Source organism: Solanum dulcamara, chromosome 9 (assembly GCF_947179165.1).
Source record: "Solanum dulcamara chromosome 9, daSolDulc1.2, whole genome shotgun sequence".
In the NCBI taxonomy this organism is placed as follows: Eukaryota; Viridiplantae; Streptophyta; class Magnoliopsida; order Solanales; family Solanaceae; genus Solanum; species Solanum dulcamara.
The window spans coordinates 72,969,850-72,995,285 of NC_077245.1; the positions used below are offsets into that span (position 1 = coordinate 72,969,850).

General features: G+C 35.7%; 1 protein-coding gene and 2 pseudogenes across 2 annotated transcripts; 1 reads left to right on the plus strand and 2 right to left on the minus strand.

Moving 5' to 3' along the window:
* Positions 1-3,675: 3,675 nt before the first annotated feature.
* LOC129903779 (uncharacterized) lies at positions 3,676-11,470 on the plus strand (annotated as a pseudogene).
* Positions 11,471-13,495: 2,025 nt separating this feature from the next.
* Positions 13,496-17,547, minus strand: LOC129903072 (putative disease resistance RPP13-like protein 1). 2 transcript variants are annotated; one of them, XM_055978554.1, is made up of 2 exons: positions 17,465-17,547; positions 13,496-17,342 (listed from the first exon to the last, which is right to left on the minus strand). In XM_055978554.1, exon 2 carries the CDS (start codon positions 17,331-17,333, stop codon positions 13,557-13,559), a length of 3,777 nt encoding a protein of 1,258 aa, XP_055834529.1. In that variant the 5' UTR covers positions 17,334-17,342; positions 17,465-17,547; the 3' UTR covers positions 13,496-13,556. The 2 variants fall into 2 exon arrangements, with proteins under 2 accessions (XP_055834529.1, XP_055834530.1); XM_055978555.1 differs by having other exon boundaries at positions 17,441-17,528.
* A 5,707-nt stretch (positions 17,548-23,254) lies between these two features.
* On the minus strand, positions 23,255-24,133 carry LOC129903780 (uncharacterized; annotated as a pseudogene).
* Between the last annotated feature and the right edge of the window lie 1,303 nt (positions 24,134-25,436).

The window sequence follows — 25,436 nt, forward strand, 5'->3', positions numbered from 1 at the left end:
AAATGACTTTAAACACTTAGAAAAAAAAAGTTAGGAATCCTAACTTTTCATTTTTAACTGACTTTAAAAACTTTATGGTTTAAAGTTAGCATTAGTCAAACACGTCCAAAAGCTAAAAATGGGCTTTAAGTTGGTTTTGACCAACTTAAAGCCAATCCAAACGGGCTCTTAGTTAATAAATGGACAGATTATTAACATTGCCCAAAAGTTGGGTTCAAATGGGCAAAGAAGTGTATCAAAATTTAGTTCGCTCAATTTTTACTATGCGATTACATTATTATGACTATATATAATACATCAAACAAAAATATACATTTTTAAAAATATTTTGACAAATTTATCATGGATCAATTTGGGATAAATATCAAAATTTTGAAAAACAATCAATATTAATTATTCAGTGTTCAGATCTAGAGGTAACATCTTAATCATTTAGATGAGCATTTAGATTTAGATGTGTTAATCTTAATGAAAACAAAGAAGGCGTTAAGAGTAGAGGTAAAGAAAAAAGCTTCCTACTAAGAAGTTTCCCGTTTAATGGTCGGACTCGAGATCTTTGATTAAGAATAATGAAAAAAGGGGTTTTCTCCAAAAAAATTGTTATTCTCCTATTGAAATTTGAGATCTCAAATTAAGAATAAAAAAATTCCGACCATTCCATTGACACCTTAGTGGTCTATATATGTGTGTATGTAGATATATACTCCTAGTATTTTTATACTATCCCATAGTTTGCTATCAAAATGATACTCAACATTATATACTCATCTAGGACTTGTTGATTCTTTAGTGTTCCACACTTAGTCTAAACCTAAAATTAAGCCCATGTTCAATCCTATGAGAAACATTGATTTCTTGAAGAATTAATTGTTGTGGTCCTTTGCTTTTTTAAGTGATAAAACTTATTGCAATGCCTTGAAATTAAACACCCCACATGCTTTGATCTCTAATTACAAGCATACATGTGATAATCACTAATTGTTTATTAGTTTTAATCATTTGTTTAGTATTAATCTTCAAAACAATATATGTCTTGTAGATAAGTTTGTCTCCTTTTTTCAGTTTAATATGGAGTAAACTACAAATATAAATTAAACTTATATTAACAACATGGCAAAAATAAGGTATTTATTGTTCTTTACATGTCCTATATATGCAGTTATTTATATTAAAAAATTGCTTAATGCAAGACACCACATGATTTTGGTGTTCTTGATCTATGTCAAATCAAACAAGATACGATACTAAAATTTTAACTAATGTGAGTATTTGAAAAAATAATAATTTGAACTTATAATATAGGCATTTGTTAAGCTTTTCGATCTACTTGTTAATTTAGATCTTGTTTAATTAATTAACCATATTAGTTAAGTTAAAGAATTATATGCACAAACACATATTAAATATCTATTGATTTGATATAAACATTCATAAATAACACTTAAATGAAAGTGACGAATAAGACTTTTAAGTATCACTCTAGCAAGACAAGCCTTATATGGAAGCCTATGGGAGAAGCGATCGAAATGCGTAGATATTCGATTGTGTAAAATTTGTAAGTCAATTTGGAATAAAGTCGGATGTACAATATCTGAAGTTAGACTTGTCAAAGTCATATGTATCTGAACTTAAGCCATAAGTGGTTGAAGTTCATCCTTTTTTACCTGAAGCTAGTTCAGGCAATTTTTCTAGCTGTTCATGCGCATATAGTTGAAGTTTAATCATTTTTATGTAATTTCAAATATTTTTATCTAAAATTATTCTGAAATAGATAGATACATAAAAAAAATTAAAATTTAGTATGACTTAAATAATATGTCCAAATAGAATACCCCACGAAATTTTTACTGAGAGAAGCAGGGAACAAGAATATTATTGTAAGGTCTACTATGAAATGGTGTGATATTTAGCTCAGGCCCATATGAGTATATCACTATGGTGATATGAAACAAGAGGATGGGAACAAGAATATTCAATAATTATCTGGGCCCAGAAAGTGTAATTTTTTGTTTAATCATTAGGATATTTGTGAAAAATAAAAGTGAACTAATAATTAAATATTATATTTGGAGAAAATTGATGATTGTAAAAATGGTTAGTTTAATAAAACACACTTTAAAATAAGTGATAGTGGTGATAATTAATAATGACGTGTGAGATGCTAACCGATGATAATTGCGATTGGCGGATGAGGTAGTTAGTAGTGATGACATGTGGTGATACTTGACGACAGGGGCGGAGCTACAGTTGACGATAGAGGTAATTGATTGGTAAAGATGATGACAATAGAGGTAGTTGGTTGTTATGACTAATGGTGGAGACTGTGATGAAGGAATTGAAGGTGGTAGGAGACAGTGACAGTGACATAATCAGAATTTGTAGAAAAGAAATTCAACATATGAAAAAGTTAACATACGAAGAAGTCGAATGATAGAGTTCAACATCTACTGATTCGAATGAACTTTGTCGGCCATACGTAGCTTCGCCTTGATCAAGACAAGTGGCCTCTTGATATTTATTCAGCTGTATCAAAATTGTTGGACACCATGTAATTAGGAAGACTTTGTCAAAACTAATTCTTCTAACACATTGGCTTTAATTAGGTACATGATAAGACAGGATATAAAACAACATATCGTAGGTACACTAATTCAAGAAAATTAAATTATATTAATATCTTTTTAAAATTAATTTATGCGATGTATTTTTATTGAATACTGACATTTTTCTTATGGTATGACTTAGAAAGTTTTATCATAAAAATGACAAATATTTATGTGTTTATAAAAACTTTTCCTTAAGAAAATATGAAATTTTAAAAAATTATTTTTAAATATAAGAATAAATATTCTTTTTGAAAAAAATAAAAAATAAAATAATATCATATAAAATGAAACTTACAACGTACTAGAAAGTTTGAAGGTTTCTTCCATAATACTTTATTGAATTTCTTTTCCTTTAATTGGAATCTTCTATGTTGATTCTTCTCCAACGAAAATGAAAAAGAATACATTTTTCTTATATTTTATTTTGTTTGGATACTTGTTACGTATTATTTCATAATGTGTTATATTATATTGTATCATATAATATTATTTCAATAAATTTAATATTTGAATAATTTATATTATTTCTTGTTGTTACATCTACCGATTAAAGAATAGATCTACGAGAAAAAGAAGGTACAATGTAGAGTTACGATAAAAAAATATAATTATTAGATAATAATTAATAAAATAAAATAAATAAAGTAACGATGCAATCACACAATACTATAGATAACAACCATTCAAACAAGTTGTCACTTCCTAACGAAAAATAAGTGTTACCTTACCAAAAATTACGTTCATTAAGAAAATAATAAATACAATATGCAGTTTACTAAACTATCCTCGTTTAATAAATATCTCTTGAAAACTGAACACTATCAAGTAGTAGATTAATTATAAGAGTATAGTTGAAACATACGGTTAATATTTGTATTTTCTAATGTAACATTTATTTTGAGACGAGGAAGTATTAGAATTTTCCTTGTACTTTCCATCATGACTTAGTCCTTAAGAATATTAATTTAAAAAGCTGTTACTCCCGCGTAGTTGACAATTTCCATGATTTTTCTAATTCTTTCCTAATTTCTCCACAGTTTTTAAAATTCTTTTTGTGAAGAAAATAATTGTGGGGATGGAGAATCCACCGGAGTGGGGCGACGGCGGAAGAGGGAGGAGGGTGGTGGTGATTGGTGGCGGAGTGGCTGGTTCCCTTATTGCAAAGTCTCTTCAATTTGATGCAGATTTAACTCTTATTGATCCGTAAGTTCATCTCTCATTTTTTCAATTTTGTACTATGTGTAGAAACCCCTTAGTGTTGTTATTTTGATAATTGTAGTGTTCGGATCAGCTTGTACGCAACTCAACTAATTCTACATGGTATTTGGTACTTCCACTAGCACAAGTATTGTATAACTTTGTCCATCAAAGTTTTAATAAACAGTAAAATATCACCTAGTACTTAGGTTTGTTGCCTTTTATATAACTGTATTTGACTAAACGCTGGATTTAAAATAGAAAAAATATAATAAGTATCCTTAAAACTCGTGATCTTAGATATGCCACACATGCCAATTTCTTCTCTGTTTGTTGGTCATTTATAGTTTGCTTATAGAGTTTAGATAAATTCTGGATATAATACCAAAGCTAAATTATTCCCCCTAAAGCTTGGATTCTTCAAAAAATAGGAACATGTTGGAAAAAAGGCCTTCATGGTAACAATTATCGCTTAAATTCTTTAAAAATACCGCTATGTGTGTATCTGATCCTCTAAAAACTTTGCATTTTTTAAAAGATCCGACACGGGTCCTGATAACTCCAGCAGTGGAGTTTGATCTGAAGAAAAAATGAAGAAGAGAAGAAGAGAATGTATAGAGAAGGAAGAATGAAGAAGATGATTGTAGAGAGAAGGAAGAGAAAATGTATATATAGAGAAAAATATCTCCTCAAAAGTGAACCTTATCATTTCATCTCTTTTGAGATGTATATATACATGTATTTATGAATTGTACAAGTACAATATTTTCTACTCATACCAACTACTCTGTAACTGAATCCTAACTACTCATAACAGCCAAATAACTACTTATAACAATATTTCAACCAACCCTAACAACTCTTCAATTCATGGAAGCTTGCTATGTCAACACTCCTCCTCAAGCTCATGGTTTGAAGAGATTCATCATCCCAAGCTGGTTCAGCAACTGTTGATGTTGAGACTTTCCTAGACTTTTGGTAAGTATATCAGCTAGTTGGTCCTATGTGTGTACGAAATTAGTTTTCAGCATTCCTTAGCATATTCTTTCCCTTACAAAGCGGCAATCTATATCAATATGCTTTGTTCTTTCATGAAAGATTGAGTTTGCAGCAATCTGAATAGCAGCTTTGCTATCACAAAACATGTTGACAGGTAATTCAATTTGTACTCCATGCTCTTTAAACAGGCTTACCAACCAGGTGATCTCAGCTGCACAGTTGGCCATGCTTCTAAACTCAGCTTCTGCTGAGCTTCTGGACACTGTCTCTTGTTTCTTAGATTTCCAAGAGATTAGTGATCCTCCAAACTTTACTAGGTATCCAGTGACAGATCTTCTTATTTCCAGTCAAGCACCCCAATCTGAATCACAGTAGGCAGTCAGTGTATTTGTATATTTAGATGACATTAGTAGCCCAAGGCCAGGTGCTTCCTTGAGGTACCTGATCACTCTCAATGCTGATTCCATATGTGACTGCTTGGGATTGTGCATGCATTAGCTCAACACCTGAACTGGGAAGGCTATATCTGGCCTGGTCATGGTGAGGTACAAGAGCCTTCCCACAAGTATTTGGTACATTTCAGGCTGCAGTAGCTGGTCATCAACTCTGCCTTCATGTGAAATGTGTTCATCATATCTCACTGATGTAAGCTTCTTATTCTGTTCTAATGGTGTTCTTACAGGTTTAGCTCCTCCTAGCCCACATTCAGCAATCAGTTCCAGTATATATTTTCTCTGAGACATGTGAATTCCTTGACTGGATCTAGCACATTCAATGCCTAGAAAGAACTTCAGCTCACTTAAGTCTTTCATTTTGAATTGCTTTTGTAGGCCTCTTTTTGTGTCCTCTACTAGACCAGTGTTGCTACCTGTAACTAGTAAGTCATCCACATAGACTAGTACAATAAGTATATCACTATCAACTTGCCTGGTGAATAGGGAGTAGTCATAGTGGCTTTGATGGAATCCCAACTTCAGTAAGGCTTCAGTCAACTTCAAGTTCCACTGTCTGGGGGCTTGTTTGAGTCCATATAAGGACTTGTGGAGTTTACAGACCTTGGTATTGGACTCCCTCTGTCTGGCAAACCCATCAGGGATAGTCATGTACACCTCCTCTAGCAGGTCCCCATTGAGAAAGGCATTGTGGACATCCATTTGGTGAATAAGCCACCCCCTAGATGCAGCAAGGGCCACAACAGCTCTGACAGTGACCATCTTAGCAACTGGACTGAAAGTTTTAGTGTAGTCTAGGCCTTCTTGTTGGTTGAACCCCTTGGCCACCAGTCTTGCTTTCAGCCTCTCAACTTCACCTGTGGATTTATACTTGACTTTATACACCCACTTAAAACCAATAGGTCTCTTGTCAGGTGGCAAATCAACTAGGGACCAGGTGTGATTAGCCTCCAAGGCATCAATTTCCTCCTGCATTGCTTGAACCCACTGAGGATCAAGTGAGGCAGTTGTAAAAAAGGTGGGTTCAGTGATGGCTGAGTAAGCAGCTAGGCAAGAGCTGTAAGAGGGAGATATATGGGAATAGGATATATGGGCTGCAATAGGATAAGAGCAAGAATTGCATGTAGAGGTGGTGATAAAGTCTTGAAGCCAAGATGGTGGCTTACTAGGTCTGGAGGACTTTCAGAACAGAAGGTGGGGGAGGCTAAGAGTGGAGCTCAAGAGGTACTACAGGAGGTAAAGATGGTGGGATGGACTCTGAGTGTGGCTGTGAGGAGTCTAGAAGTGTGAGTACTGGAAAAAAGTGGATTAGATGAAACTTGAACATCCTTGAAAGGAAAAATGTCTTCTTTGAACACTGCATGTCTATTCACAAAAAAAAGATTTAGAATGGAGATCATATAGTACATACCCCTTTTTTTATGAGGAGTAACCCATTAGGACAACTGGTATAACTCTAGGAGAGAATTTGTCAAGGATATGAGGGACTGTGGCATAGCAAAGACAACCAAATACTTTAATGTGAGCTAAGAAAGGGGAATGCAGATGAAGCATTTCAAATAGGGTTTTGTACTGAAGGAGTTTTGAGGGGATTTTATTAAGGAGGTAGACTGCAGTAGTGACACACTCACCCCAGAATTTTAAGGGTACAGAAGACTGGAACCTGAGTGTTCTAGCCATCTCCAGGATAGTCCTATGCTTCCTCTCAGCAACTCCATTTTGTTGAGGAGTATAGACACAAGAGGTTTGATGAAGGATGCCAAGTGTAGAAAGCATGTTATAAAATGCAGCACTAAGGAACTCACAACCATTATCAGTTCTCAGGGTCTTCACAGTTGTGGAGAATAAGTTTTGAACCTGTGTGAAAATATTTCTTAACACCACAATTGTGTCAGACTTAGAGGCTATAAGAAAAATCCAAGTAAACCTGGAGTAATCATCAACTACAGTCACAAAGTATTTCTTTCCATCATGAGTGGATACCCTGTAGGGACCCCAAATGTCACAATGAAGAAGTTCAAATACAACATTTGACACATGAGAGCTTACAGGGAAAGGAAGCTTAGTCTGCTTAGCAAGTGGACAAACTGTACAAGTAGAATGTTCATTATCTAGAACCTCAATACTGGATGATTTCTTTATTATATCTACAGGTATATGACCTAGCCTTAGATGCCACAGAGTAGCTTTTCCAGCTGGAATGACATTACTACTTGTGGAGTTAGCAAGAGCTATATCTTGAAGCTGATTTGAACAACCATTGACTTCTGCCTTTAGAGTGCCTTCCTTCAGAATGTAGAGCCCTTGATCCTCTTTACCAATCCCCTTGACCTGACCACTGAAGAGATCTTGGAAAACATAGAAGTCAGGGAAGAAGGCTGCCATACATTTGAGTTCTTTGGTGAGTTGTGACACAGAAAAGAGATTACATTTGAAGTCAGGAACAAATAGAACATTGCTAATAGATTGATTCCCAAGAATATGAGTACTCCCAACATGTGAGACTGACACTGTATTTCTAGTGGGTAACATTACTTGTCTTCTCTCAGATGGTGGTACAGTGTGAAAGTCAATTAGAAGTTCAGTCTTAGAAGCATATGATTTGTTACTCCAGTGTCAACTATCCAACTTTTGTCTACATATTTAGATACTAAAGCAGATAGAGCACTACCTGCTGTAGCTTCTTTAGCTGAGTGTTCTCCTCCATTTTCACCTCCGTTGGCCAGCATTTGTAATATCTGATTGTAGTGATACTGTGTGAAGAAAGCTGTAGGTGTAGATGTGTCAACCTGTGAACTTCCACATTGATTAACCTCAGCCTGATTGGCATATGAACTGGAGTTAAACCGTTCCCACTTCTTCTTTGACTTCCACCTAACCGGATAGCCGTTCACTTTAAAGCATTGTTCCTTGCAGTGTCCCCTCTAACCACATACCTCACATATAATGATTGACTTCTGGAATTTTTGTGGCTTGTTTTGGTTGTTATAGTGTCCCCTTCCTAGGGTGCCATCACCTCCTGGTTGATGGCCAAAACTCCTTCCTTGATTAGAGCCATTTCCTCCCTTTTTACTGAATAGAGCAGTGTATTCAACTGTTCCAAAATTAACACTTTCATGACTTGTACTTTCCAGGTTTCTTTGGCTTTCATGATCTACTATCAGAGAGTAGGCCTTGTTTAGGTTAGGAATGGGAGTCTGCATCAATATCTGGCCTCTCGCAGTTGAATATGACTCATTTAGTCTCATAAGGAACTCAAGCAATCTCTGATATTCAAAGTGTTCTTGGAATCTTTTTGATTCAGCACACGAGCACCCTGGGCATGGCATGATAGAATCAAACTCATTCCACAGTCCTCTTAGGTGAGTATATGACTCTGTAACATTCATAATTCCTTGAGTGAAACTATGAATTTCCTTATGCAGTTGGAAGACATGTGCGCCATTAATTTTGTCAAATCTCTCTTTTAAATCACTTCATACCTTGTGTGCATCACCAGCATAAAGAATACTGCACAATAAGCCGGGTGCAACCGCATTCATTATCCAAGACAGGACTACAGCATTACATTTTCCCCACATATCAAACATCTCAGGGGCAAACTGATCCTTAGGAAATCTTCCATCAACGAAGCCTAATTTACCTTTCCCTAGGAGTCCAATCCGCATAGATCTACTCCAAATAGCATAGTTCTCGGAGTCGGTGAGATGTAAAGAGATTAAAGAGCTACCTGGAGTGTCGTTTGGATGGAGATAGAGAGGATGGTTGTGACCTATACTCGGAACTTCATAACTGATTGGACCAGCTGTTGTATGTGCTCCGTTTAGGTTCGCACCTCCGATTTCCATGGAATCTGATGTAGCTTCAGTTTTATACACCTTGACTGAAAGCTTGAACTTTAGATTGCCGGTTGATCTCTTCTCCTAGATTCTCCTAGCTTCTCTCGACTGGGCTTCTTCTACCCTACAGTCCTTGATGGCTCTGATACCAAGATAACTCCAGCAGTGGAGTTTGATCTGAAGAAAAAATGAAGAAGAGAAGAAGAGAATGTACAGAGAAGGAAGAATGAAGAAGACGATTGTAGAGAGAAGGAAGAGAAAATGTATATATAGAGAAAAATATCTCCTCAAAAGTGAACCTTATCATTTCATCTCTTTTGAGATGTATATATACATGTATTTATGAATTGTACAAGTACAGTATTTTCTACTCATACCAACTATACCAACTACTCTGTAACTGAATCCTAACTACTCATAACAGCCAACTAACTACTTATAACAATATTTCAACCAACTCTAACAACTCTTCAATTCATGAAAGCTTGCTATGTCAACAGGTCCGGTAATACCTTTGGAGGATCTGAGCAACATAGGGGAAAACATTGGAAAGATTTAGATTGAAATATTGGTTTATAACTATACCTTTCATTCTCTATGCACTGTGGTGTAGAGTTGATTTCTCAGATGGTCACTCAATTAAAAGATATTACCTCAGAAAGTCACTTTTTTTTTGTTGAAGAAAATTTGAAATCACGAAGAAAAAATGACTTTATAAGATAATAACTATTAGTTGAGTGATCATTTGACTTCGATTTGGTTCAATGTGTCTTAATTAGTCAAAAACATTTAACAGGAAGGACTATTTCGAGATACCATAGGCGAGTTTAAGAGCAACGGTAGAGCCTTCTTTCGCGGAGAGATCATTGATCCACCACAAAGATTACCTCACCAATGGGCGTCTCATAGTGTCTGAAGTAACTAATATCACCAACAAAGAAGTCTTGACTGCAGATGGACACCAAGTTACCTATGACTATCTCGTGGTAGCCACCGGTCACTATGATCCCCTACCTGTAACGAGAATGGACAGATTGGAAGAATATCAAACAGGTATACATAGCATCAAAGTCTTCTTATACAATATCAATTTGTTTAGATATATGTGCTTAATTCGTTCGATTTACCATCTTGTCTGCTTTTTAATGAGCGAATTGCATGTACGTTTGTCTTGGTAAGTTTTCTGGAACCGGATAATCGTATGGGAAATTTTTTCTCGCTAAGTTAATCAACTTTTTGGAAAATGATTAAAAGAAGCTAAAGCATCAGTGTCTTGTATTCGTTGAGCAAAGATTCTTTATTTGTAAATCGGCTCCTCTGGTAAGTTTATTTTCACGGGATTCAGCCACTTGTCTTGCTCGTTACTGCTCTTTATTTTACAAAGATGTAGAGATGTACTAGTGATTAGATCTTTTCTTTTGCCATCGTCCTATTCACGTTATAGATTACTACTTGATGTTACTAGTCAAAATGGCGCGAGGTTGAATGATTTTGATGTCCTTTTTGGAAAATGATAAAACAAATTTAAACCATGGGTGTTTTGTATCCGTTGAGCACAGATTCTTTATTTGTTGTAACCTGCTCCTCTGGCAAGTTTTCACGGGATTCAGCCAGCATTTGATATTACTAGTCAAAATGTTGCGAGGGTCGACTAATTATTGCATCATTCATGTTGTTGCAGAGAATGAAAAGATAAAAGCAGCTGATTCTATATTGATTGTTGGTGGTGGTCCTACTGGTGTTGAACTTGCAGCAGAAATCGCTGTCGATTTTCCTCAGAAGAAGGTAACTTTGGTGCACAATGGATCCAGATTACTAGAGTTCATCGAACCAAAAGCGTCTGACAAGACTTTAGAATGGTTAAAAAACAAGAATGTGGAAGTGAAATTGATGCAATCTGTCGATATGAGTAATAACACAAACAACTCGGATGGAAACAGAACATATTTCACCTCGTCTGGGGAAACTATCAGAGCGGATTGCCATTTTCTTTGCACGGGAAAGCTACCAGGTTCAGAGTGGTTAAGGGAAACGTATTTGAAAGATCGAATCGATAATTTTGGAAGATTGAAGGTTGATGAGAATCTTAGAGTCAAGGGTCATAGAAACATATTTGTTGTTGGAGATATAACTGATATTAAGGTAAGCACTAAACTGCATATCTGTTTTTTCTTGAAAATGTCTCCTTTTTGTAGTGACGAATCTTGTATGTGTTCCAAAGAAAAGAAATTTGTCCATTTTTCGTGGTCTTAAACGATTGTGAAAATGCGTAAAAGCTCTTGAATAGAAAAGAGATGCAACTACAGTTCCTTCAGAGTCAATAGTGATCAATCCTATATTTTCAATGGGGGCAGTTGACAAACTAATCCGATTTTGACCATTATCTTCATATCAATAATAGTGCGGAAAGAAGGTTTGGTTCCAAATTGCTCGGGAATAGTGGTATTAAATTTCGAACATTTTTGAAATAATTAGCTTTTATAAAAACAAATATATTTTCATGTTATTCTTAACTTTTATCTTTTTATGAATTTTAATATAATATACATATTTCTATATAACTATATCTTTGATTACTATTTATGTGGTTATTCGAAAATCATCAAAAGATTTTATTTTTTACTAAATACAATGTTAGTTAGGTTTGTTTAATTATAATTTGTATTTTTGAAATTTTTAGTTTTTTCTTACAAAAAAAAACTCATTCTCCACATCGCAAATTGATGAAGAATTTGGGGTTTTTGGAGCCTATATAATGATTCATATTCTCATTAAGAAGAAAAAAGAAGTGGGAGGTTTTTTAGCCACCCCAAAGTTAGAAATTTTTTTAACTTGACTAGGATTTTGGACTCTTGTCCCCAGCCTAAAAGTTGTGAAAATTTTTAGCTTTCAATCTATATTTTTCTTCAAGGAAAATAGGAGATTGAAGTCGAAATTTAGGCTAAGAACAGTGTTCTTATAACATAAAACCCACGAAGGTTCGAGTCTAAATTTTTCTTTTTTCTTTTTGTGTATTGGAGTTCCATCAAACTCTTGGGTGATGGTGAAGTTGTCTTTCGCTCGTCATCCTCAGTCTCGCTGCCCGAAAATAGGTAAAATATTTTCTCAACTTTATTTTATTTAATTAATTCATGTTTTATATTTAGTTGATTCGTAGTCTTATTTTGTTTAGTTAACATGTATTAAGAATAAATAGATTAATGATAGAAATTTTTTATAGTTAACATGTGTTATGATTAATTAGCTATCATGTGTTAGGATTATTCCATGAAAGCTCTTAATTTTGTTTGTTATTTTTCCAAATAGTTTTCTTTGACAATTTAGATTTTCATGTTTTCAATTTCTTCTTTTAACATGATTTAGATAATAAAAATATGCTTAAAGTTGTTATTTAATTAAAACTTTCATGACCTAATTGATTTAATTCTTTCTTTAAAATTTGAGTTAGTATAGCGTATATATTAAATTCGTGTTCTTTAGTTAGTTGAATATATTTCTTATTTTCTTTCCTTTGTCTATATATATATGTATGTTGTTAGTCACTTCTATGATGTCCATCAATTTGATAACTTAAAATATCATGATATATTCCTTGATTTAGCTTAAAATGAGTAAATGCTTATGTAATCTTATTTTAGTGCATGTGATATCAATTCGAGTCCATCTTTAGACTCCATCCTTGCATATCATTGAGTTTTGAGTCTCCCATCATCTTGCTTGAATTGCCGGAAAGTTGATACATGTAAAGGAAGCTAATATACATGGTTTGAATATTGATATTGAGCTGTATACATAGAATAGAGGTGGAAAATTGTATCGTATACACGGATATACAGTATCTATACAGTCCGATAGGTAAGAAAATAATATTTTATACACTGATATACAGTATATATATAGTCTGATATACAGTGATATAGAGCAGATACATAGAACAAACAGGTGGTATACCTCTACCGACACAAATGACTCACACATACCCCACTGTTATAAAAATTGCTCACATATATCCCACCATTATAAAAATAACTCACATATATCCTTTCAACTTAAGTAAGTGAAAAAAATAATTTTTAAATTTTTTATTTTTTTAAAAATTCATGTATGGAGATTATTTTTTTTGAGAAAGTAAAAAAATAATTAAAAAAAATATATCCATATATGTGAATTTTTTTAAGCAAAATTTAGGGGTATATATAATCTTTTTCACGCATGAATTATTTTTTGACTTCTTTAATTATCATTATTTGATTTCTAATTCATATGTTATTTTTATTTTTTCATTCTTTAGTGTAAATATATGAGAAATAAAAAAAGTGTGAATGAAAAAATAAGAAAAAAATTCAAGGAAAAATACAAAACAATTACAATAAAGATAAATCAGGTTCAGATAATTTTAAGATTTTTTAAAGGAAAAGAATTTACAAAAGATAAATCTGTTGGAGAGCCATTCATTTTAATCATTACATGTATTCCCTATCGATCTCTATGATGGGAATTTGAGCAATATTTGGCCAGTATTCCCCCTTTTCATATTCTAGTAGTGGTTTGAGCAATGGGCAGTTGTGAATCCATAATTTAGAGAGGGAAGAGGGCATCCCTTTTACTGGAAGGGATTGGAGATTAGGGCAACTACGGATGGTCAGCTGAGAGAGGGAAGAGGGCAGTGCTGATTCAGAAAGTGATTGGAGATTAGGGCAATTTACAATGGTCAGCTGAGAGAGGGAGGAGGGCAGTGCTGATTCAGGAAGTGATTGAAAACTTTGAAGCAAAGTGAGGTGCGGGGAATGAATACATAGATATTCAAGAGAGGTGAGGCTTTTGAGAACTTGGATGCTAAATGTTTTCAGATTGCGTATGGTAAGTCTTTGAATAGAGGAAGGCAACTCCCAATTCTCACCAGCAAGAATCTCTTCGTCACTGCCATTATGATTGATTTCTAACTTTTTGAGACAGGAGAGTCTTTGTAAACGCCACTGCTTTCGGCCGTTCACCAGTTTCTTGCAATTCTCGATCGAAAGAGCTTGTAAATTGCAGGGCAATCCTCCTTCAGGAAAGGACTCTATTTCTGGACAATAAAACAGATACAATGTTTCAAGAGATGGAAGGAGTTCCTGCATACGTTCTGGCAGCCACTTCAGCTTTGAACAGCTTTGAACATACAAAGACGTTATCTGGGTCCCCCCACATGCCACCGAAAGTATTTCAACATTCTTACAATCGACAATACTGAGAGTTTCAGTCGCAGTAGGAATGAAAAACCTCGTAAGGTTCTGGCAACGAATTACCCTCAAAGAGCGTGCTCTTGGGAGCAACTCAGGTGACATATCATCTATAGAATCACATTCTTCTAGCTTCAATTCCTTGAGAAACATGTTACAATAACTCATCTCACCAACTGGCGCCTCCAATTTCAATTTCTGGCAACCAGATATCCTTATTGTCTTCAAGCTACTCGGCAGTATGCTAAAAGGTAAGGAGGTAAGAGAGTTACAATTAAAAATATATAATTTCTCAAGTTGGGATGTAAACAGTTTAGGTGTCTCCAAATTGAGTTCACGACATCTCCAAATACTTAATTCTATCAGAGAACAAAGATTTTCAGGCAACTTCCCCATCAACTTCGGACAATTGTCAATTGAAAGGTTCTCAAGTTTAGGGAAGTCGAGTGCGTGCCATTGCTTCCACTCCGGCATATCTTCAAATTCAAGCTTCTCAAGAGACTTAAAAGGCTTTCTGGAGAATGAACTGCCGTAGAATTCTTCCGTCACCTCTGTTATTCGATGCATCCCTCTGATGGAAAGGATTTTCAAAGAAGGAAGCTGTCCTAGTGCTGGCAAGGAATCACAGTCCATGCAGTTGCTAAGAGACAATTGTACTAGCTTAAGAAACGAATGATCAGCTAGCCAATTTGGAAATTTTGTTCCTCTATATCCGGTGATTTGGAGTTCTTTTATGTTTGTGTGTGGGTGTAGCTCATCAAGTATGTCTCTTTCAGTTTGTGAATTGTCGGCACTACTTTCACTCCACTCCAAAGACAACTTCTCAACATGATTCTTCTCCTTCATCTTTGCCTTCAGAGCTTCCCTTCTATCAACTACATTTTGCAACTCCAGAACTGATAGAGATCCATACAAGTTCTCTACTTCACCCAAATCTTCCATTCTCAAACCACTTAGAAGAAACTTGGCTCCCACTAGCACATGGAGACTTTTCAACTTGCTTAGATGTAGCGGCATCTTCAAGAGAGAAGTGTTGCTAATGTCGAGGTGATGCAAATTGATCAACTTCTCCATCTGCAGAGGTAGCTCCTTAAGATCAGCACAAGATGACAGGAGAAGTGTCTCTAAGTTATACAATACACAAATGGAATCAGGCAACTTTTTAATACATGTTCGAGAAAGGTCCAAAAATCTGAGGAGCTTTAATTTGATAAACAAGTCATCCGGCAATTCCTTAATCCAGTAATGAGACAACGATAATGCCCTCAAGGATCTTAGTCTTGGCAGTATGTTATGCAGAACCCTCTTGCTAAGTGGAGCACCAGGATATTGGAAACTGATTGGAAGCAATGTCCTCAGCTGCTCCAATTTGTAGAGGGGTGTCAATTTCTCAAAGTCACCACAATCTCCCATTGAATATGATAAGTGCCGACTTTTTTCCAACATATGAGATCCTTGGCTCTCTTCCAACCTGATACAAAGTTTTGAAGATGCAATTTGGGCTAAATCGTTGACAAGGTCATGCATCAAGAATTTCCCTATGTTCCCTTCAGAAGGATTTGGGACCCTTTCGAATAATGATCTTGATCTCAACTCGAGAAAGTATTGGTTGCCTGAATCTTGAATTATTTCATCTTCATGTGGTACGAGACCATTAGCAATCCACAGATGAATAACTTGTTCTTTCCTAAATGGATAATCTTTAGGAAATATTGCACAATAAGAAAAACATCGTTTTAAATGTGAGGGAAGATCATTGTAGCTCAACATCAACGCTGGCACTATGTCGTTGTCTGGCAGCTCCCATATTTCACTTCTCAAAATACGTTTCCACCCTTCGACCTCTGATTTAGAGCGTAACATGCCAGCGAGCGTCTTCAGAGCTAAGGGCAGTCCTTTGCATTTAGCTGCAATTTGTTTTCCGACCTCTTCAAGTTCCGGATGTCCCATAGGATCCATGTTTTCAAATGCATGTCTTTTAAATAAAGACCAAGATTCTTCAATTGACAAATTGTCCATGCTAATTTGCTCATTTCCCATCATCAAGGCAACACTCTCTTTACGTGTCGTCACAATGATCTTACTTCCTATATCTCCTTGTACAAAAAGATTTCTCAAGTCATCCCACTCGTTGTAGTTGTCATTCCACACATCATCCAGAACAACAAGAAATCTTTTTCCTTTTAAGCTTTCCTTCAATTTGACTTGTAGCTGATTAAGATTGTCATCAAACTTTAAGTCAAATGAGCCAATTTCTTGAACTAACCCTTTTGTTATTCTGAAAGCATCATATGCCTCAGAAACACAAAACCAAGCTTTCAAACCAAAATGCTCCTTCACCTTCCCATGATTGTAAACGGCTTTAGCAAGTGTTGTCTTACCCACGCCGCCCATTCCAACAATAGGAACTACAGTCAGATTTTTTCCATTTGCATCTTCAGACATTAAACGGTCAATCAATTCCTCTATATCATTCTGCCTTCCAAAGATATCAGAATCATCAACCAAAGAAGTTGAAGGTGTTCTAGTTTCTTGTTTAGTCGAACCAAAATGCTCCTTTAAGCCAAGGCGGCCAATTTGCTTTTCCAAATCCTCCAATGTTTCAATAGTGTCTTCCAACTTCTCCTTTATTTTAAGAAAGAAATCATCACTCCAGCACAGGTTGAGGTCACTTACTTGCTGGTTGCTTGTTTCTGCAAGATTTTGATGCTGACCTTCCACCTTAAGTCTCAAAGCTTCATAGTTGACTTCTTCAATTAAGTTTTCAGCAGAGTCCACAGCATCTCGAAGCTCATTAAGCCACTGTCTCACAAATTGATTTGATGTCTGCTTATTCTCTGCATCACTTAGCACAGCTTGAAGACCAAGCAAAGTCATTCTCAGCTTCTTTAAGATTCGAACATCATTCGTATGCTTCTGAAACATGTTGAGCAGATCACCTTTAGGAGCAAGCCTATCAAAGAGAACATTCAAAGCTGAAGAGAGAAATGCACCACCAACTGCTAAGCCAATATCCATTTTTGAAATCTGCAAAGCAAAACAAGGAAACACAAAGTGATTTTTTAAGAATTTTTTTTTTTTGAGAAAAGTAACAGTTAGTTTATATATATCCACAGGTATACTACCTTCAAAAGTGTAGTTTACTTTACCTGTTGAATGCTAAGAGTAATATGTGATGAAGAATGATTTCTCTCTCTCTCTTGCTATAGTTTTCTACAGTCTACAGCTATGACTTTTTTCTCTTTTCCAAAAGTTTGAATAATTGAGGCAAGAGAGGAGGAGTTTTTTTTTTTTTTTGGTTGAGTGGGTGGTTGGGGGATGTGGACAGCCATAGAATAAAAAAGAATCATAACTGTTCTTTTTTCTCCTTCCCATGAGTATGACTTTTCACCCAAAAAAGTTGGTATGCACTATTTTTTTTTTTTGACTTATAAGCTATTTTCAATTTATAAACTGATTAAAATAAATTTATTCAAATAAACTCAACTATTTATTGAGGCTTATTTTAAGTACAAAATAACTTTAAGTTGGTCAGTCAAACACTAAAAAAAGCTAAAAACAGCTTATAATCCAATCCAAACGGCCACTATGATGTTTTTAAGACTTGAAAACATGTCAAGAAGTTGGGAATTTGATAACACCAAGAGCTATGGTGAAATGATAAAAGTTTTCCCTTGTAGTTTAAATTATAAAAGTTTTTTCTTTCTGTTTTAGTTATCCTAAATAGCAAGAGAAATTTTGATTTGAGTAATTTTCAAGATGATGTCTTTGCTTTTTGAAAGGGGAGCCAAGCATCCTATGTTACACAAGCAAAATTATCATGTGGAGAAAAAAATATACATCTCTTAAACTTCTTAAACAAAAGAAGTTACAAATCACAAATTTATTAAACATAACGGGTAAGATAAACTTTGAAATATGAATCAAAGTTATTGTTGATTACTAACACATTTAAATACACTATTGAATAAAGCAGAGGAGAAAAAGAATGAAATATAATTTGTTATTATAAGGATATATAAATTTAAATAAATACATAATACATATAAATATGACCTTCAGCTAAAAACTCTAATATCTAACTTTACTAGTGCACAAGTAAACATTTGACTATCTAAAACTTAAATATCCATTTCTGAAATCTGCAAAGCAAAACAAGGAACACAAAATGATTTTTTAATAATTTTGAGAAGATAAATGTTTCTATCTACAATTACTAACACTCTTTATTTTACCTGTTGAATCCTAAGAGTAATATGTGATGAAGAATGATTTTTCTCTCTCTCTCTCTCTTTGTAATTGGTACAACTATGTTTTATGTACAATCTGCAGCTGACAGCCATAGAAAAAGAAAGTAATGGAGTCTGGTTTCTTGACTATTTATTACTTTCTGAATTCAATAATTGAAGCAAGAGAGGAAGGGTACTTAGGGTGTAGAAAGGGTACCTCCTCAATATGTAAGATTGAAAATACATATCTAAATATTGGCCAAAATATTATTAAAAGTTGATTTATTTGTTTGCCATTTTAAGTTAAAATTTTCTTTATCTAAAAAATTTATGAATGGGTATAAATGTAATTTTATACTAGGATTAAATAAAACATATTTCTATTAGAATTAAGTTTATTGCAGGATACATACTATCATACTAATAGTAAAAGCTTAACATGAAATCTATTTAAAGTAAATTATGAGTAGAAAATTTCTACACGTTTTATAATATTGGTTACCAAAATATCGATTACATATTGAACGACTTTTATATCCTTAATGAGTAAATATTTAATAGTTATAAATTTAATTAATTGTTTTGTATTAATATATATGCGAGATCTTTTCTTTATTTTTTTTTTAAAAAAAGATAAAATGTTCTCATATTTAATTAGAGTTTCGATTAAAAGTCCTCTTAATAGTGAGAGCTAAAACACCCAATAACAAATTATTACCAAGCAAATTCAGATTAGGTGAAACCAATACACCAAAAGTAGATATTTACAGCTTTGTAGAAAAAGTTAAACTTATTTGCTTTTTCAATTAAATTTTATGCCTCCTCCAATTCCTTATACAAATTAATTATATGAATCAGTTACAGAAAACCTTATACCTATTTGCTTTCCCAGTTAAGGAACTTAAAGCACTTCTTCAATTTTCCGTAATTTTATTTTTTTCTGGTTCTTTTTTTTTGAATGTCGATTTTCCTTTTACGCTGTACATTTAAATACGTATAAGCATAAATCTGAATCCCAAGTATCCCAATTTATTGAGGAATTTCTTTATTGATAAAATTGTGTCTTCATATTTTTTTTCTTTCTGTTTTAGTTATCCTAAATAGTAGAAGTAATTTTCATTTGAGTAATTTTCAATTTGAAAGAAATTAATCCCCTTGCTTTATTTCATTAACATAATAAATATATATACACCTAATACAAGCGTATAATACAAGAAAACTAACTATCTATATATGGAAACTAAATATATACAATTTGTTACAAATCTGTCACAATATAGTACCATATATTCTAACACACCCCCGTAGTCGAAGCGGGAGGTCACCGAACGCTAAGACTGTCCCGAAAGTCTTCAAATAACACCAACGGAAGGCCTTTGCTGAAGATATCTGCAATCTGATAACGAGAGGGAACGTGTAGTACCCTAACCTGGCCACGAGCCACCTTCTCCCGAATAAAATGTATATTCATCTCAATGTGCTTAGTGTGTTGATGCTGAATAGGATTACCGGCCAGATATATGGCACTAACATTATCACAATAAACCAAAGTAGCCCGTGGAATATGACAATGAAGTTCCAAAAGCAAATTTCGTAACCAACAGGACTCAGAAACCACATTGGCAACCCCTCGATATTCTGCCTCGGCACTCGAACGGGACAAAGTAGCCTGACGTTTGATAGACCATGAGATCAAGTTATCACTCATAAAGACACAATAATCCGACGTCGAACTCCGTGTGTCGGGGCACCCACCCCAATCAGCATCAGTATACGAGACAAGGTTGGTTGTGGAAGAGGGATACAGGTGTAGACCATACTCCAACGTACCTTGTAGGTAGCGCACGATGCGCTTGAGAGCGTGCATGTGCTCATCCCATGGATCATGCATGAACAAGCATACATGTTGAACAACATAGGTAATATCGGGTCTTGTGAATGTTAGGTATTGTAGTGCCCCAGCAAGACTCCGATAAAGTGAAGGGTCCGCAAATGGCGTGCTGGTAGTAGCCCTAAGCTTCGGCTTTGTATCAACTGGAGTAGGAGACGGCTTACACGAGGACATGTCAGCACGGTCAATAATCTCAGCTACATACTTCTTTTGAGATAAAAATAAACTGATTGTATGACGAGTGACAGCAATGCCCAAGAAATAGCTCAACAGGCCCAAATCCTTCATAGCAAATTCGGAGCTAAGAAGTGATATGATAAACTGGCGAATCTCATCAGAGGAAGTAGTTAAAATAATATCATCGACATATAATAAAAGATACGCCATAGAAGAACCTCGACGATAAACAAACAAGGAATGATCGGTCTTACTGTGAGAAAACCCAAGAGTATGGACATAGTCATCAAATCATTTATACCAAGCCCGCGGAGCCTGTTTCAGTCCATATAAAGATTTCTGCAGCAAACAGACATGATTAGGCTGATCAGGATCTCGATAACCCAAAGGTTGATACATGTACACAGTCTCCTTGAGCTCGCCATGTAAGAAAGCATTTTTGACATCAAGCTGGTGAATCGGCCATGCCTTGGAGAGAGTCGCACTAAGAATCGTACGAATAGTCATCGGTTTGACAACCGGACTAAATGTCTCACCACAATCCACCCAACCTATTGGGTTTTACCATCACCTACAAGACGAGCTTTATGCCGCTCAAATGAACTATCAGACTTTTCTTTATGAGCAAAAATCCACATACACCGAATAATATTAACATTAGGAGGACTGGGCACCAACACCCACGTCTTATTTTTAATAAGAGCATTATATTCATCATCCATAACCAATTTCCAATTCGGATCACGAAGAGCAGACACAGGGTTACAGGGTAAAGGGGACTTCAAGACGGATGTAAGAAGGTTAAAAGATCTCTTAGGCTTGTAGATCTCATGCTTACTCCTAGTAACAGGACCGGTGGGTAGACTAGAGGGAGAGACGGGAGTGGGTTGAGGAGAAGAGAGAGAAGGAAGAGTGGAAGATGGGGCGGACTGCCCAGGCAGCGAGGAAGGAAGCTGCCTAGGCAAGGGGGCAGACTCGCCCGCTGGACACAGCGGGGCTGGCAGCAGTGCGGCAAGAAGGGGTGGAGCCGATGGGTTCATAGGGTTAGCAAGATGATGAGCCATATATGAAGAGGGTCCATCGTCTAGAAATTGGTATGTGTGATTTTAATGGGTATGTAACTTGGTAAAAGGAAATTGCGTCTCATCAAAGAGTACGTGATAGTTAAGGATGATTTTTCGAGAGGACAAATCACAGCATTTATACCCACGATGATGTGACGGATATCCCAAAAAAAATACACGGAGTTGACCGTGGTTGAAGTTGATTTATTAGTGTTCAGGGAAAGAGAGGATAACATAAACACCCAAAGACACGAAGATAGGAATAAGAGGGATCCTTCCGATAAAAAATGCTAAGAGGAGAGTGATAGTTTAACAGTTTATAAGGAAGAATGTTGAGAAGGTAAGTTGCCATTTGTAAAGCATAATGCCAAAAGGAAGGAGGAAGGGAAGCATGAGCTAATAAGGTACGAATAATGTTATTAATCATACGGATTTGTCTTTCGGCTTTTCCATTTTGAAGGGACGTGTGAGGACAAGACAAGTGAAACGACAGACCATTGATTTTACAGAAGTCCCAAAAAGGGCCATTATCAAATTTTTGCCATTATCACATTGTATATTCTTAATATCCCGTTCAAAGTGAGTTCGAATAAATGTCTTAAAATTTAAAAATGTGGAAAAGGTTTGTGATTTGTGTGATAAAGGAAATGTCCACAAGAATTTAGAATAATCATCCATAAATAAGACATAATATCGATGACCGGAGGAACTCAAAACGAGTGACGTCCAAAGATCACTATGTATAATATCAAACAACATAAGAGTGCAAGAAGTAGACGCATAAAAGGGCAACTTAACATGTTTTCCAAAAGGACATGAATGACAAATACGAATATCGCTATTTTGAGTACAATCAATTAATTTATTCTTCCTAAGGGAATTCAACACAGGTGCGCCCGAGTGACCCAAAGGATCATGCCAAAGAGAAGGTGTCAAAGCCGCAAAAGTAGATGGTAAAGTGACTGGATTGGTGATTAGATAAAGCTCTCCCCGACTGTTACACCTTATTACCAGCCTCTCCGTCTGAAAATCCTTCACAGAAAACCCAAAGAGATCAAAATTCACAAAAACAGAGTTATCAGTGGTAAATTTATGGACGGACACCAAATTTTTAACTAGATGAGGTGCATGGAGGACATTTTTTAAGTTCAAGGGAGGACCTGGGGAAGACAAAATTGCGTGACCATAGCCGTGAATTGAAATAAAGTGACCATTACCAACTATAATACCACAATTAATGCTCTTATTAAAATAGGACGTGAGGTTACCTTTATTGGATATCATGTAAGAAGTGGCACCGATGTTCATATACCAATTTTTATTCGAAGAAGTGATCCCAAGAGTATGCATTGCGGCCTCAATATCCGTAGGCGTAGGGGCTGCGGTGTATGCCTGCTGGGGTCGGGGGCCAAGAACACCCACTCTTGGTGGCTGCTGCTGTCCATAAGTGGGTCGGAACCAAGTGGTTGACGGATATGGACATGGTGGGACAGCTTAAGGACCCCAAGAGGCCAGCCATGACCACTGTTGTTCGCCAGATCAAGGAGAAAATTGTGGAGAGTGCTGCGCTGTTGAATGCTACCCAGGACTGCCGCGACTGCTCCTGCCACCCAGCTGACAACCACGGCCAACAGGACTGTCGCTACTGCCAGCTCCTCTGTCGCCGCCATGACTGCCATGGCTACCGCGAGATCTGCCTCCATTATTATTGCAGTTGTGGTGCCTTTTTCCACCACTATTATGGCGGTGGGAAGAGGAATTATCAAGAACATCAGTGGGACCTTCGGACGAGCGAGCAACTAATGCAACGGAGGAACTTTGGGCTGCTTTCTTAGCACGGCCAGCTTCTTCAAGAGTGAGCATCGAACGGGCTTGATAAAATTATGGCAAAGGGTCGCGTTGGCAAATAAGAGTCGCCACATCTTGGTAGGGCTCGGTAAGGCCTGAGACCAATTGAAGAACAAGACGATCGTTAGCCACTGGAGAGCCAACATTCTTGAGTTGATCCGCTAGAGATTTGAGATGTTGACAATAGGCAGAGACATTGAGAAAATCGGTCATGTCGACATGAGTATAGTCGTACTCAAGGGTGACAGCACGAGAGTGTTTGTTATCCTGGAAGATATCACGCAAGCGATTCCAAGCCTCCATCGCCGTGGTGTCAGGTTCCAGAATTATATGCAACAGATCATGACAGATAGTAGCGTAGAGCCATTGGAGAACGGTGGCGTCAAGGGTGGACCACAGTTCTTTGTTCTCCTCCTGTTGAGGCTGTTTCTCCGTTCCTGCCGTCGGAGGAATAATATGATCAATTACCCGATGGGATCGTGCATGAATCTTAAATAGTTTCGCCCAAGTGGAATATTGGACATTCTCCATCTCAAGAGTGATGGAAACATGGTTCTTGATGTTGGAGACAGCAAGAGCAGGATGAAAGGAAGATTTGGAGGTAGACATGGTGAAAAAGCGAGGATGAGGAAGGCGAGGGGGGCTGCGGCGGTGGGAGACCTAGAAGAAGAAGGAGAGAATTTGCCTAGACAACTGATACCATGAAAGAAATTAATCCCCTTGCTTTATTTCATTAACATAATAAGTATATATACGCCTAATACAAGCATCTAATACAAAGAAATTAACTGTCTATATATGGAAACTAAATATATTCAATTTGTTACAAATCTGTTATAACACAATTGTATATCCAAATTTGTAGTTTGCTTTCCTTCTCTGCATTTCTTTACAGATTACTATGTGACATACATGCAAAGTGTTTAACACAAAATTATAAAGGATAAGTCATATATATTGTGGTTTTAACGTATCCATACAATTAGATACTATATTATCTTAGTTGGCTGCACATATTTTTCTTTGATGACAAATGCACCGCTCTACTATTATGGATTTTATATAATAAATACAACAAAAATGATAAAATTACTATTGTTAGCATTTTCTATTGTATCCTCCTATCCGCCCAATGTCCCATATAAATGTCTCTGAGATAATATTTTTTTTTACTTATCAAACACTAGAAAATAAATAAGAAACTAACTTGTTTTAGAAAAACACATTATCCGTGGAAAATATTCTCTTTCATACGAAGAATTTTTATTTTTTACTTTTTTCCTTAATAATTGAGTGACATTAATGTTACTTGCAAAGTCAAGACAAGTCTTCTCCAAAACATTATCAGCATGGTCTCTATCTAGGTCCATGTACCACATTGTCCCAATTGATGATAAACTTCCAAGAAAAAGAAAAGAGAGAAAAATCAAAGATACCTATTTCTAGCAACAAAAAAAAAACTAACAAGAAATTGTAGAAAGAGTAAAATGAGTATTCTTGAGTTTTCTTCTTCAAAAGAATAAAGGAACATTAACTATCGAAAAGACGAATATTGTGGTGTTCTAACATACGGTATTCCAAGAGGGACACTCAAATCTGCTTTAATACATATGGGATATTGTACATTCCACCGGTAGAAAACTATATTATAAGGACATGAGAAGAAGAAATTGTTTTCATACATGAGTTTGTCTTCAGCCTCATTGTCCCAAAAGATACCAACTACAAAGGACAAGCAAATCAACTGATATACAGTGATGTAAATGGATGTCCAAATAATTGAGTAAAGGTGTCCTTTTATCCTTTTCCTTTTCCCTGTTTAGGTTTATTCCAGCATCAATTATAAACTATAATTGCTAATTGATAAGTTGCAACACACATACATATATCAATTGTAGTTGACTAGTTAAAT